Raw genomic sequence first — 15,553 nt, forward strand, 5'->3', positions numbered from 1 at the left:
TAAAATACCAAAAAAAGTTCCTACCATTCCTCTGGTGGTGTAATCGGTGGCAGTCCTCTCCTGAGCCCGCTATTCTGCAAGCAGACTATTAAGCGACCAGAGACACGCGTACCTAACAAGGGCAATAAAATTTAGCGTGAACTTTAGTTCTCAAGTTAATTGGAATAAGTTGCGTATATATCACCAATTCATTAGTTACGCTCATGTAATTCTACTCCTGGATTGAGCTGTGCGACAAAAGGTGTCCACGGAAGGCTACGTAATGCACCAACGAAAATGCTCGTCATACGGCTCGTACCTCATGCGAAACAATACTCAGTGTCTTAAATAAGGTCAGCCCTGCTTTCGTATGATTACCACTATTTAGCTACGTATTCTGCGGCTTTGCCATAATTTGTACTGCGCAGTTACTATATCGGCTCAGATGCAAACGATCTTTCTGTTCTACTTGTGTACGCTGTGTTTTCGCTTCACATTGGCCTCATGTGCAAGCTTCGCCATCAACATGAGCTGACCTTCACCATTGCTGACGGCACCGTCTAAACGGAACGCGCCGGACGTTAATCTTGATAATAAATTGAAGAGTCGCTTGCTTTTCGTCATCATTTCGGCCTTCATCACCGATTTTTTGGCACCAATAGCGAAATCGGCGACCCCGTTCTTACGGAATAAGCAAACTGATTAATTTCATTCAAACAGAAGAATTTCTCATTTTATCGACATTACCCGTCCTTGTTTAAGTCCTGCCAGACGTCCCGTCGCCGATATATGGGACGTAATACCTACAATTCGCCTCGCGGAATATAGTGTAATGCTTCAGCTAGGAAAAATCAGTGTCTTCACAATGTATGCTGTTAAGAGAGCTGGTTAATTATATGAAAACCCTGACTTTTTCTTGTTGCTACACACAACTGCTTCATATCAGCTCTGTGCACTATGTTCATTTTTCCGTTTCCCTTCTTGGCAGAATAACCATTGAAGTTCTTCTACTGAGTGCCGACAGGTCTCATGCGTATTATGTAATGTGTGGGGAAAGAAAATGTTATGCTCAGGCGTAGAGAGAGTTTAACGAATACCAAAAATACTTTTTGAAAGAGCGGGTAATTAAAGAACGCGAAGATTATCCGACCGGACTGCACAACATGTGATAAAAACAAAAAATTACATAAAAACATCAATTAATGTTGCACTGAGGTAATATCTGCTGCATCCACGTCTGATGCACCCGAGATGCCCTGCTATGAACGGAATCTTGCTAAAAATAGTATTGTTCTGTGTTGTCGTGGGCTCCGTTTTCTTTATCGTCGTCGTTGTCGTTGTCGTTTTTCTTTTTCTGTTGTACATTCGACTTTCAGCGCAGCTTGCAACATAAAGACATTCGCCAACCTGACCAAAACCACATTATAAATAAATTTTTATTTTCAATGCTTTTAAAAGCGGGCTTTGAAGCTTGCATCAATCCCGTTGTCTCCATGCGCCCCCGTATAGATGCCTGCCCGCCCAGCACAATCATGCAGCCAGCGCGATTCGGTCGATCGTCGGCAACCCGGCTACTTCGTAGCAACAGATCCCGCACGGCCTCAAGGATTGCTTGCCTGCTACTTTCTGGATGCTCGGAGGTCTTCAACGAATGCAACATGTGTGAACTCTGCTGTGCTCCTACCTAACTCTAGCACGAGTATCGACTTCTGTCAGAACAAATTACACGAGTGTTGCCGCCGCTCCGGGATGGAGATACGCCGTAAAACATCAAAGTTTTGAGGCTGCCGCTAACCCTGCTAAACTTGACCCCCCGTAACTAGCCCCTGCAATACAAAAACTCAGCGCCCGACTATCTGAGCGCCGTGAGCCTCCGGAAACGGCGCCGTGAAGGCGTTGGCGGGCTATTTCGAAAAGCTGTAAAAAAAAGTTATTCTCCTAGCACGATAACGGGGAATGATATGGTAAAGGAAAAGGCAGCTTCGAATTTCATTTTTTCGCTAAGATTTAGGGTCAGCGCGCCCAGTACCTAGTATTCGATCAGACTGAACTAGCGTTTCAGCAGTAACTAAAGAAGCATGGAACTTGAATTCAGAGCTTCTCATAGAGAGGCTTTGATCCTACAAAAATCAATTCAAAACACTAATTCGCGGCAAAAACCCATTACCTTTATTCGCTCTCGTATTTCTTAAAACGCTGTATATTTACTTGAACTTAGCTGTTCAGGCTGTTTGAAGGATATCTTCTAATTCCGCCGATTATAACCAATATGGATTCTTAATAATAAACGAGTCACTATAACTCTGCCAGTTCCCGTGCTTTCTCAAAAAAAAGTCGTAAATACTCCAGCCTCTATTGGGCGCTATACTCTGATTTATGCTTTTCCCTCCTAAGATCCAACTTCTCCACTCGAAGCAGTACACGTTGCTCTACGTTTGCTATTTATCCTTCTGCGAATTTTCCAAATATTCTTTTTAAATTCTCATACATTACTAGCAACATTCTCTAGAGCTGGTTTCATCTAAGAACGCTTTCAGTTCAGAGAAGAACGCTTTTGTTCAGAATTAGACAATCGTCCTAGATAGAGGTAAGAATAGTTCAGTATAGTTCTATACGACGAGCTTCGGAATACGGCGTTTTCCAAATAATAATCAATTTTTCAATAGAATCGCCTCAGAGTGATCGACCTCAGAATCTTTCGATTCGTTTCATCTCCTTCGAGCATCATCCCAGCATGCACTCTCAGTCTTAGCAACGATAATATTTCTATATTAATACAAAGTTGTCCCAAAAGAATATATGAACTTTTTCTTCGATTGCCCTTTGTCGATCATTCGTGCCGTGTCGTTTTCGATGAAGACTTGCACCCGTGGTCCGTTATTGTTGCAAAATCGTTTGCGCTTCAAGGAGCGACCTGGTGTAGCGTCAGATGAGTCAGTAGTGAACTACGTATATGCATTTGTCAGTATACGCGTCTTTTTGTAATCGATTCTCTAACTGCGAGGACCCGTAAGTATGTCTACGGATACAGCCGTAGACATTTTCCTCCAATTGTTTCTAATCTGCCATTTTCATCTATATATATAGAATGATGTTTCGTTATGATCAGCGCTTGGCAACGTAGACTCTGGTTTTTAATTTTATTATGATGGTGATTATTAAAATGATGTGGATCAGTCGTATCGGCTTGAATAAACAACATATAAGAAAGATTTCTTCAGAAGCTTCATTGATCCGAGCGGGTCACTTGAGCCCCCATCGTATCGAATTAACCTTCCAATAATTCCAATCTCACTAAAATGTCTTTGGTCCTTGTTAGAATTCTTGAGTCTTCCATGAGCGGGTCTTGCGTAGCCTATTATTTGAGACAGAAAACTACGTGAGTCAGATAACCACCAATAATATTTTTCGCTACTAACTACGAGAATGACAGTCTAAGGTTCAGTTACTCGAATTTGACCTTTTTCTGAGAAGGTTTATGCAAAATCCTTACGTTCGAGTGCGACCAGGATTAATTTTCGTAGAAGCCTAGTATGGCGCTTAGCTCCGCTAGCTAGACATATCATCAACTTGTTTTTAGTTTTCTTCTTACATTTTACTCCGAAAAAAAACCCAGTTGTACATTTAACAGCACTACGGTTGTATTAGATAAATTTCATCTTCTCAGAGCGTACATAGTCTACGAGAAATAGGAGGTCACAGGTTTGATTTTGCTAAAACTTAACTACTATTTGAAAGGGTCTAAAAAAAAAAACAGATCTCTTTAACGCCAACATAAATCAGTAGACTTAATTGAAACAAGTGCTTTTTGTAAATAATGGGTCTCTATAGGTCGCGAACAGCCATTGCATTCTTGATCGTATCTATACTTGCCTGTAGCTGTTTGCTAAGGTGAACGCGATAGTTCTGTAGGAGACGGACAGTTGTCTGTTTGACTAACGTAAGGGCAAACCGCATCCCAACACAGCTTCGTGGACCTTCCCCGAAAGGCATGTAGTAAGCCGAAGGCAAATTAAGTGCAAAGCGGTCAGGATCAAACTCATTTGGCTTAGGAAACACTCTGAAAATAATAGATACAAGCGATGAAATATCATGTACTTCTCAGGTTCATAGATACCTATTATAGCGCCACGTAAATTGATAAATATTAGAATTTAGCAAGAGGTTTATCACCACATAGATACGTCTGTTTCAAAAGGCTAGCTTATTGCAACATACTCATCCGGGACTACACAAGGGAGGTATCGCTTAGCGTTCTGTAAGTTCAATAGAAGGGTTTAGTTAATAACATTACCTGATTTCACACAATAGTCTTTCAACATTTCGTGTATTACGCAATATTTAGTCACTTTCATAAATCCGTACCTTATTTGAGGTTTAAAGTCAACCTTAAAAAAACGCCAATATCTATGAAAAGGCTGAAGCTAGCGCAGCGTATTACTTGGGGTCACGTTGAAGAACAGTTAGAGGGACCTGAATAGAAGTTCCCTGTGGAATCAAGAGACTTCCGTGCCAGTAGTCCTTGGCGGCTTCACGTAACACAAACGCAGGAACTGGAGGCTGCAGTCTAAAACAGAGTTCGCATACTTTGGTGTCAACTTTGTAATACACGAACCTGTGGGTATATTTTAATTTTTGCTGATTCAGCGACCCTTATCAAATCTATAGCACTGCCGTTTTTCTTGTAAAATATCGGCCCAGACACGTCCGGTAGTAAAGTAGCATAGAGAACTATTAAATGTATATGTTAGCTAAAGGGATTTGCCGTGCTATCGACAGTGCTGTCTATCTGATCATTGTTAAATATGGGCAAGTGCTTGTGTCATTTACTGCCATTGCTTTGACTGGATAGCAAGTTGACGGCAAAGCAACTGATTCAAAAGTACAACCCTTGGGTAACCTTTTTAACAGCATAAAAGGCCTAAAACAAGCTCGGGACATTCTCGATGCCTAGGATATCGTATAAAGGATCACTATTCCTCGGCGCACATTGGTAGGTAATCGTTTGCAAAGAACAACCACAAGTCCCCAAAGTTTCAAGGTTGGCCGGCCATTCTTTTGACACCTAATCGAAATCGGTAGATTTGGCGTGAACAATGGTCTCAATTTCTTATGAAATGCACGCCTAATTTTTAGCTCCAGTAAGTTACACCCTACACACCTATGCAATTCAACGTAAATTCAACGGACTCAATGATATATTCAACGGATATCTCATTTTATGATATACTGGCAAAATCACATATAAAAAAATCATACACAAAAAAAATATGTAATGCAAACTTAATTATGCAGTGTAAAGCAACATATGACCACCTGACCCATTGGGTCTGTCATTGGGCGCCAAGGATTCCTTAGAACGCCTTTGCAGTCTTTTGAGCATCACATCATTTTGCCTAATATTTTATTATACTGCCCTCCGTATAATAGTAAAACATGAACTGCTAGTTCCTAGGTATCTAGCAGTAAAATCCTCCATGTGGAATTAATGTTCAATGACAAAAGTTCTCCTGAAAAAGCCTTTGAATTAGATTCTGATACCTCAGGGTCTCTGAAATGAATCTGTCCAACAGTTTGAGGCTAGAAATGCTTGCGGAGGCATCGGCCTCGTTCCAGAGCTCTCTGATTTCATCTCTAAGTTTTTCCTGCCATTCAGGGTGACGCCCAAGTCGATACACAATCAGGGTCAAAGTAACTGCGCTGGTGTCAAAACCAGCAAAGAACGCCGTGGCTGCATTTGCCATTATTTCTTCTTCTGTCATTTGACGGCCTGAAACAACGATTATTGTTATTGTTAATTTACAATAACATGTGATTACATTCTCATTTTCAGTCGTATTTATCTTGAATCAGTTGAGAGGTAAACAATAGTGATTTTTTGTGCGCAACAACATGGACTATTTGTGTGCTCCACACCGATCGAACAATCAATCAACAACGGAAATGGTTGAAGTTTTATAGACTTTCATGGGCGAACAAACATCGGCCCTTCTCTTTACCCAAAATCTTCTTGTAGAGGAGATTATCGACAATGGTACCATATCGATCCGGATTCCCCCTCCGGACATCAATGACGGCGCCAATTTTCTTTACCAGCGGGTCCATACTATGCGCCAGCAACTTGACAGCGTAGAGTGCTCTTAAGGTCGGTTGAGTGATGCTGGCCGGCAGGCACGCTCAAAATCGTAATTGTACACAACAATAATAGTCGTAACGTTATTAAGGCTGGTTGTTAAGAACATAAAATAACGTCTCTAATAAAATATCTGTATGTAAAATGTTTGTTGTTTCATAATTAGCTAGCATTTGTACAACGAAACCTTCTTGCAGTTTTTCTTCCTTCTAAAATCACCTATATCACTAATCTAACTTAATGAAGCTATTTTCTGCTATGTGCTATATGTTTGCGCAAATATGAACGTTCTTTCAATAGTAAAAAAAACTATTATGATTCTGGGTAACTGTAATAGTTTCGTGTTAGGCTGTGCCTCTGAGTTCAGTTTTACTGTTGGTGGAGGTCGGGGAAGTACCCTTATTTTCCTATTGCTCTATTAGTAATAGCATCGACAAAGGCAGATTTACGTCCATTCGTCTTGCTCTCGGTCAGCTGAGGCAAAGTCAGTGGTCATCTACTGAACGTGTGTATCAATAGGTATTTATCGTACTTCGCTAATTGACGCCCACAAAACGGTCACTCGTAACCTTGTCAAGTTCCTAATGGTATGTGTCGTTATGTGAATAAGCACCTATTTATTCCTGGTAGAATATATTATAACTATTCGAAAAACTGCTGGATCCGTTTAATTTCGAATTTATGTCTGTCATAGACCGTAGTAGGCTACAGTAAATAGTCTTGTTATACAAGGAATCCAAACTGACATACTGGCCAAAAATTCCGTTTTAGAGGTTAGACTCTCCAATGCTATTTTTTCACATAAGTATAAGATTTCTGGAACCTTTTCCGCAGTCTGTACAGGAAGTGCTAGGCCGAACGTGGTCCTGCTAACCACGTCCATAGCAAGCCGCTTCAATGGTTTCGAGACTTCGAACGCGTTACCTGCCACCGCAAAAGGCTTAACAACCTCTAAAAAGAGTCGAATAGCGTCCTCTTGTGTTTGTATCACCTAAAGAAACAATATAATGAGTTAAAGAAAAAAAAAAATAACCTTGAGTGAGAGGGCAGCGTGGGCCATTTGTTCGAATGTGCCGCCATAATAATCATGAACATGCAGCCGTTACTTATTCGCTTTTCAACCTTGGCGCTATGGTTACTGCTTCGGAGATTTGTTGGTAAATACTTCCAGATAAGCTCAGTAATACCGCCGGCTAGACATTTTAAGGAGGGCAGATCCGTGATGCTCTGCCTAAGAGCTGCTCTCTAGGACTTGTTCACACAAAAGAAATAACCAAAAATCGTAGGAAAAAGAAGCAGGATTTGTCTCTTGCGCAAGTACTAGGTACGCTCAGTGTGCCCCGTATCTTGATCGTACGGTAATTAAACAAATATAGTATCTGAAGTTCTTTTTATGTTTTTTCAGATCCGTACGAACTTTCCTCACTTAACTGACATCTCAAAACGAACCACTGTGCCGGACTAGCAAGTCAGAATTGCGCGAGTCATACGTACATTATAGGAAAATGAACCGATAAGACCTGGTAAAAGTCCTGCGGGACTGACCATATATTTGTTAACTTTGGTAGTTTTCGCGCTAGCCACCTACCTAAGTATATACATATGGCGCTAAAACATCTCTAGTATACCTGCAATATGTTACCTTTTTGAGTTTGCTTGAAGTAAACGCAGATGTAAATTGTGTTCGCACTGCTTTAATTTCATTAGCATCTCGAAGAATATGGACCTGTCTTCCTGCCACAGGGTGGGGTGTGTCCAAGTTGAACTGGAACTGTGCAAGTTCGTCATTTGGAAGTAAGGCAATGATAACAGTAGCAAGACAAGTTAATGTTCGCACTGAAAATTGGCGTTCGGCATTTATTATTCGGGCATAGAGATAGCCAAAATCACAGGAAGCTCATCCTTTACATCTAGGTCTTACGATAGCGTTTAGATTGATAGGTTAAACGAATTAGCTTTCAAAATTATTTAGAAATTACATTATCTAAAATCAAATAGATTTCGTATCTATCCGCTGTTCGTTGTTTGGGTTACTCGTGAGCGCACAGTTCGGCGATCGCTGCTGATCAGATTATCTAGCAAAAATTCAGCCTGTTCTCGTGGCTTGCGTTACTCTACTATTTGATCTACAAGCTTCGAACATTGATACGTCTTGTATGAGTAACACTATTGCTTTTAATTTAGGAACGGCTATATTCTTGAACTATTACACTTGAAGCAAAAAAAAAGCGGAAATCTCTTTTAAAAAACGTTGCTGCTACGCTACAGAGTTACGTTATCTTTTTGAATTTCTAGTTAACATATGTTTCGCACGACGTTAACAAGAACCGAGTGTCAAAAATCATAGATCGAAATTCGAATGTAAAAAAAATCCATTCAGGTACCAACGAACCATGCGGTTGTAGAAAACGTGTGCATCCTTAAGAAGGACCTTGCGTAGTAGCTCGACGTCGGTCGTTACAATAATGGGTTGAAGGCCATAAAAGTAACCATACGTGTCTCCGAAAAGACGCTGCCACTTCCGGAACGCCTCGGTGTGACCGAGTTTTGAGAGCTGTAGCAGATTACCCGTTAACACTGAAGGCGTCGGACCTGACAGGCCCAACTTGTTGAATAGGGCGAAGTGCTCTCGTCGCCGCCTAACCAGAGCAGAATTTTTCATAAGTACACAACAATAGCCAGCTAGGTGAGTCACGCCACATTTTCATGAACGAACGGCAAGGTCTTTTGTAAGAAAAAGTTGACTTCAGTAAAGACCTCAACGACAACGGTGGCCAGTGATATCAAATAGATCGCGAACTCGTATAGACGACAAAAGAGTCAAGGTAACCAGTTGATTATTTGGTTACAGACGTGCTTTCTAGTTCCATGAGCATGCTTTTTAGCATGCATCTAAGCGAACGTACTTCACAATGCATAAATAGCTTTTTTTTTTTCTTTTTTAAGTACATTAGCAGTGCAATATTTACATCTTTTTTAGCTAATATTATGTTAATGCTAGTATAATAATAGCTAATATAAATAAATAACTAACATAATGATTTGATGGGATCATTCGTAGATCCTTCTCAATGCGTAAGGTAACTACAATATAACAAGCTAGATTGATACGAGGTATCAAAGATGTCGTCGCGTATCTGAAAATGCTGGCTCTGTAGGTTGCAATCTCCTTCATTCGGTACTTTAGCAATAAACAGGGTTCGAAGTTGAATCCAGGCATATTTCAGGTCGTACTGGAAGAAATCGGCTGTCTGAAGCCAGCTTAGCTATTGGACCTCAGCTATCGAAGCGAACATATGGATAAACAGAGGGACTGGGTGTATAAGGTTTTGAGTGTACTGGACTTACGTATAAACTAGTACAAGGTATATGGATAAGATGAGTAACAACAATAACCACATTTCGTTGCCTGGCACAAATTCACGCGCACTGTTACCCTTTGCGTATTAAACTGATAATAGCCGTCAAGTAAACCATATAACTACATCGACAAACGGAGAGGGTCAGAACAATGAAAAAGGCTCTTTCAAGGATTTAGCTGATGCTTGAACGTGTTATTGCTTAGATGTATTGTTAACTCAAGGGCCAAAAGAAGATAAAACTAACGTATTCACCCAAGTGTTCAGCTTGCTAGTTTGCTCGCCGCTCGAAGGGACCGTTCCGTTACTTAGCTGTGGCCTTTCACTGGAGGAAAAGTATCAAGTGTATATCCATATCTATAGAGGCACGCAACTGACGACAAATAATGATCACTGATTCACACACGTTCGTGCTGGATGTCGAAGCAACAGAAAGCAGTTATAGTAATTAATGTGTGTAATATTGGCATCAGTTCTATTCTCGTGAAGGCAATCCTTCGGCAAGCAGACAAGCCTACTGCGAATAGCGATATTTACTTGGGCCAATAATTTAGCAGAAACACGATAATTAGATAAGTTACTAAGCGAAAAGCCAGCCGTTTGACAAAAGGGAGAAAAGAAACTGCCCCGAACGGCCTACTTCCAGAAAGCTCTCCGTAAACAAATTGTTATGTTTACCAATAATTTCTATTCATTGTGGAAAACAACTAGCTACAAGTAATAGCCAATTACAGGATGTTCGAAAAGTGATACGAGGGTACAGTTGTGAAAAATATGGAGGCTGTTTTGGACGCACAGTTGCTGTGTTTTTATACGATAATTTTAGTGTATTTTTTGTCTAGGTTTTTTTTTTATAGGAATGAATAAAATTATGCTTGGATTAATAAAACTGGTAAGCTTGTGCGACTCTTTCAATTTATTCTAAAGGGTAGCTTTTTTCGTTTGATACCCACCATGTCTGTGACTTAATATTAACTAATGAAATAAGGAAGCGTTTTAAATTAATAAAGCTTGAGGTTTAAGATAAAATTACTCTAAAATTTTACATGACCAGCGGAGACGTAGAAATATCTACTTAAGCCCAATAAATAGACTTACATATAAGATTACACCACGGACATTTGCAGTGCGTTCTAATGATGAAAAATAAGGTAAAATAAAAAAATCAATTACTTGAATAAATATTGAATATGGCATCCGATACTGCAGCTGCACATTGCCTGGCTCGGAAAGTTGACTTTCAGAGTATTCCCTGTGCAAGACGGGTATAGGCAGCTAACCTAGCCTTTTTTTAATTGCACGTGAATAAATAGGTTGTGGCCTTTTTATAGCATAATATATATATATATATATATATATATATATATATATATATAACTTTATAGCAAACAGACACTGCTTTGTCTCAACGATTTGTAAAACGGCTCTCGAATCTCTGCTCAGTTGATTTCATACTTCCCTTCAAAGCTACAAAATTGCAGATTTCTACATAATTCGAAGAAATTATCTCTGAAACAAGGTTTAAATATAGCTATCTGAAGTAGTTACTACATCGCAATTCATTTTCTTGCTTGGAGCATTGTTGGGACATTGAGCACGAAGGCCACCACAATCGTAGCATAATACCCCACTTTTCAGTAAAAGGTTTGTATCTTATTGTACCGCCGCACACAGAAACAGATGTGGAAAACCAGCCTGTTCTAGGATAAACCTCTTTGATGGTAACCGTATGGCGAACATAAAATGTGTTTTTAGCAAGCTAAGGTAGCAGTATACTTTGTTATGAATTCATTACCACAGAAGCTTACCTATACAATATTCTTTCGATGATACCAACAAGTGTCAACTCAAACTAGCTGAATATGAAAACACCTATGCGTGTTTGCTGCTCTTGGTCATCAAGCCTATGATCTCCGTTTAGAATCAGTACGGGCCATTGGAAAAATACATCTTACAGGAGGTAGATTCTCTCAAGCCACCTGCTCTGTGTTACGGATTATCGGATTGTTTTTCTACCTACATTGAATGCAAAATAAATGTCAAAATGTATATGCGTAGACACATCTGCAAATCCATTGAAGTTTGACCTTATACGGGTTCGACATGCAGAGATATTCACAAGTTCACTGCAAATCTACTGTTTTTGTTGCCTACCTGAAAACTTACACGAACCATTTTACCTCTATTACAACTTAATTATACAAGTCAGACAATCGATGTATAGAATCGTTACGGTTTAGATAGGTCATTTTATTCTGAACCTAATACAGGTCTTGCGACGAATTCTGTAGGTCGTTGTAAAATTTCGAAATCAATTAACAACGATTCGGGCAAATTCAGAAAATTAGATACTTAAGTTTTTATGAGCTGTCGCTAGGGACAGGTCAATTCAGTAAGGTTTAATATGTATTTTTTCTTTCGGAGATCTTCAGGCCGCATTAACAACGAATGTAAAGTACCACAAATTGAAATATATTCCGTTAGTTATGCAAATCTCTTACAAACTCACCCCCACAGGAGTAGCTTTGGCGATCGCCCGAACGCAATGGTCGTCGTTTTACCCTGCGAGTGCTATAGCTTTCTGTATAACAGGTACTGTGGAATAAATTCGTAAATATGTATATGGTAGTTTTTCAAGCTGTCTATTAAGGTAGGTGCATCCTAAAGCGATTGATTTTTGGTTAATAACAATGAGTGCCTTTTACAAGCTTAACTGATCCTTGTATTTAATAGTCCAAGATGGATATGGTAGAGATCTAGAGATGAACGCTTGCAATAACAAGCACCCCTACACAGTTACAAGGATCATCCTTGCCAAATAGGGCGATCGAGGTCAAATGCAGGGCTGGTAAACGCCCTGACAACGAAAAAAACGTTTCTCGATTGTCCGTTTTCGCGCGGAAAATTTTTGCTTTCGATGTGAATGGTCAAGTAGCAGGAAGTAGGTTTACGGTGAAATACGCAATGGATTTATCACTGTTGGGATGTATTTTGAAATTAATACCTATTTATGATACCTGCACGCAGAACGTAAGGCAATAGCAGGAAATATAATCGCTCATTTAGCTAGAGGACCATTTCCATGTTTTCTCAATGCGGGTTACGTTTTCCAGAATGAGATTGGCTTATCTGACTGTCTGCAAAGATGTCTACTGCTTACAATCAGTGTATAGATAAACTGTTTAAAGGTCATGGAAATTTTTATCCTACGGAACAGCTGATATACAATGCAATAGAAATGTTAGACGTAAACGTCTCTCAATACAGAATACCGCAAAACTGTAACAGATGTTTGCACAGGAGCTCCCTTTCGAATAAACTGATCCCCATGCCTGTAGTGTTCAGCAACTTCCCAATCAATGCAGATGAATCCAATCTATAAGTGAAATTTATACGTATATTTAGAATGCAAATATACCTGGTTCTGACAGGTTCTATTGGTCAATATTAAAGTCTCCATAAGTATAACACCCACACAATATTCTTTACGCGTGACTGCTACAGGGTCCATAAATGTCATAGTGTTCTTTGTCCCAAAGTAAGGCTTTATTTGAAATGGAAAAGCTTATTCACTCTTGTTGAATTTTATCATATAGCTAGTTTTAATTAATTATGGCTGTGTGCAGGCAAGAACACAAATGGCACCGTAAACATTTATCTCTATATTCACGCTTGATTCACGAGATCTGTGCTGTCCTAAACGATCGGACAAAAGTGCCATTGATTTTTATAATGATGAATAGACATTGACCAAGTATTCAGATGGCCTAGACAAACCCCCACACGAAATTATATCTGGTTTTGTTAAAAAGCACCGTTCAGTGTTTTCTTCTACCCTGACGTTTTGTTTTCGACCGTATAGTATACTGTTCTGTAGGCAATTGAAAAAAGGTTACAATCAGTAAAGATGCAGAATATCCCTTGCTTCTGACATTGCTGTTATAACTCGGCAGGGAATTCACTACTAAGAAGCCAGAAATTCGTGTGTATGACAAACATGAAGATTGAATCGCCTTAAAAAAATTAGTACACAATGCCGTTTCGTTCAAATCGTTGCGTCAAAATCAGTGTTGACGTACGCACACTTCAAAGTTTCCCAAATAAACTTTTCAAGCTTTTTCAACCGGCAAATACCTCCATAAAGAGCTGTATAATTTTATATTTCGTTGACTTCTGTCAGAACATTGTTCTGCCGCTTGGGATGCAACGCTAGCCAGAACGCGGACCATAGCAAGCGTAATCGCAAGTGTGCCGGATCCCGTAAGGAACGCAACCGTTACGTTGGCGGCAGCCTCTCGGCGTAACACGGACCGACCTGCGAGATAAGTGTGCTTTATGTGCGCATCGTAGGATTTGCCTCATTAAAGCTTAAAAGAGGTTCAAAGAAACGGCAAGCTAAAACAATGGGTCAAACTATAACAAAAACAAAATCATAAAAGATTAGCTAAGATATTGTGAAAATAAATACTAGCCGTGCTTGCTACTAGTTCCTTGGACGTGTTGAAATTCCTTATAAAGAGGTTCTTCGCTTAGGGATATTTTTTTTTCGTTTTTTAAATCAAACGCCAGCTCAAATAACATGTGACCCACCGCATACACCATGAACATTGGAATCCGTTCATTTCCCGATTCGCCAGATCATTCGTCACCGACAAAGGTACAAACGCGGGTCTTGCGCGTTTTTTGTTAGGAATTATTCAGTCATAAGGAATAGTTCAACTTTTTGCTACGGGTGTAAGTTTGGTCCACGGGATAATCGTTTAATCCGAGATATTGCCTTACTGTCCTTGAACAGGCCAAATATGCATACAGTAGCTGGTCGAAAATTATGTAAATTGTCCATATGACCGTATGCAAAAAAGGACTCGCAGCTATAGAAAACTGCTACAGTTGATTTCACTGGCCAGTTAGCCATTCTTCTGACATGATGTTTCAGAGTCGACTATCTGTTAGATGCTTTGAAGTAGATGCGGATTGCCCCGCGATCTTCCGGCACCATTTAGCTTTGACCTTCCTAAGTTTATTCATTAACTATGAATTGATATAATAATTACAGTCATACAGATGATCCTGATCTCTTCAGTTTGCTCTTTCCATAGCAATAGAAATGCTTGCGAATAGACTGAATAATTTAAGTGGTTTCAGGTTTATACTATCCTGTTTGTGGCTCTCTCGAAATATTCTCTTACAATATGCGTTAACTTAGTAAACCGTAAGTTGCTAAATACGACTGGTTTCTGTCTGAAACAATTAATTAGAGTTGGCTTCATTTTAGATAAACGCTATTCGAACGTCTACTTCATAATGCCAGTTATTAGACAAGCACACATACGTTCTACCCGAACTGTGGACTTTTCGAAAAGGCATTTCTTCGAGATCGCATCTATTTTGAGACATTTGGCTCGCGTAAATGATTGCTTAACTTGGCTAAAAATTCAAAATTTTAACCTCACTAGCTAAGTAACCGATTTCGAAGCAAGTAGTCAGTACTTCACACCTATTAAACCCCTTGCCTGATATCCACCCTCTTGTCTCTCTAACTTACATCAAAGCTCATGTTTCAACCTCTCTTTCTTGCCATAATTTATTTGATCCTCTAAACGGATCTAAAAAATCGCTGAAGAAGCTGGGTGTCGAATTTATACCCCGAGGATTTAGTATCATTTTGTCCATTGGTATGCTCCATACTTATTTAAAGCATGTTAGCGTAAAACTGACGGCATCATTGATCCCGTACTGATTAGGACGTAAAGCATCTTAGAAACATTAGCCCTTGAAAAAGTTTTATTTGTAGGAGACGATACTAAAGATCGATTCATCCTATACAATGCATTTCGAGTACATGGCACAGCAAAACATTTATTACAAGCTAGCAACTAGATACGAAGGAACTTCTGCTAATTGTTTGCTTTCTCATGATTTTTTTGTTTTTGATAACTTCGTGCATTTTTTGCCTAGCTATCGTCTAAGCTGCCTGGAATTTACGGTTTTTTCTCCAAACATAGATTAATCGATTCTTCAGACTGTAGGTTTTTTGTAGACTCGTCTGATTTATGTCGTCCGTTTTTACCGCATCATTTCA

General features: G+C 39.6%; 1 protein-coding gene across 2 annotated transcripts; it reads right to left on the reverse strand.

Moving 5' to 3' along the window:
• Window positions 1–2,125: 2,125 nt before the first annotated feature.
• LOC111243496 (cytochrome P450 3A24-like) lies at window positions 2,126–9,619 on the reverse strand. Of its 2 annotated transcripts, XM_022789169.2 has the most exons (9): window positions 9,461–9,619; window positions 8,505–8,751; window positions 7,755–7,883; window positions 6,863–7,103; window positions 5,979–6,155; window positions 5,521–5,749; window positions 4,421–4,546; window positions 3,853–4,039; window positions 2,126–3,334 (listed from the first exon to the last, which is right to left on the reverse strand). In XM_022789169.2, the coding sequence occupies exons 1-9, from the start codon at window positions 9,511–9,513 to the stop codon at window positions 3,248–3,250; spliced, it is 1,476 nt and encodes a 491-aa protein (XP_022644904.1). In that variant the 5' UTR covers window positions 9,514–9,619; the 3' UTR covers window positions 2,126–3,247. The 2 variants fall into 2 exon arrangements, with proteins under 2 accessions (XP_022644904.1, XP_086848498.1); XM_086992372.1 differs by lacking the exon at window positions 4,421–4,546.
• Between the last annotated feature and the right edge of the window lie 5,934 nt (window positions 9,620–15,553).

The sequence above is a fragment of the Varroa destructor genome, unplaced genomic scaffold (assembly GCF_002443255.2).
Source record: "Varroa destructor unplaced genomic scaffold, Vdes_3.0 BEIS01000001.1, whole genome shotgun sequence".
Classification (NCBI taxonomy): domain Eukaryota; kingdom Metazoa; phylum Arthropoda; class Arachnida; order Mesostigmata; family Varroidae; genus Varroa; species Varroa destructor.

Excerpts from the sequence above, each read along its gene's own strand:
- LOC111243496 (XM_022789169.2), bottom strand. The coding sequence starts at position 9,513 with ATGTGGTTATTGTTGTTACTCATCTTATCCATATACCTTGTACTAGTT. Across the intron at positions 8,752-9,460 it reads TACCTTGTACTAGTTTATAC|GCGGCGACGAGAGCACTTCG; the intron begins GTAAGTCCAGTA and ends TGCTCTGGTTAG. Across the intron at positions 4,040-4,420 it reads GTTCTTCAACGTGACCCCAA|AGTGTTTCCTAAGCCAAATG; the intron begins GTAATACGCTGC and ends TATTATTTTCAG.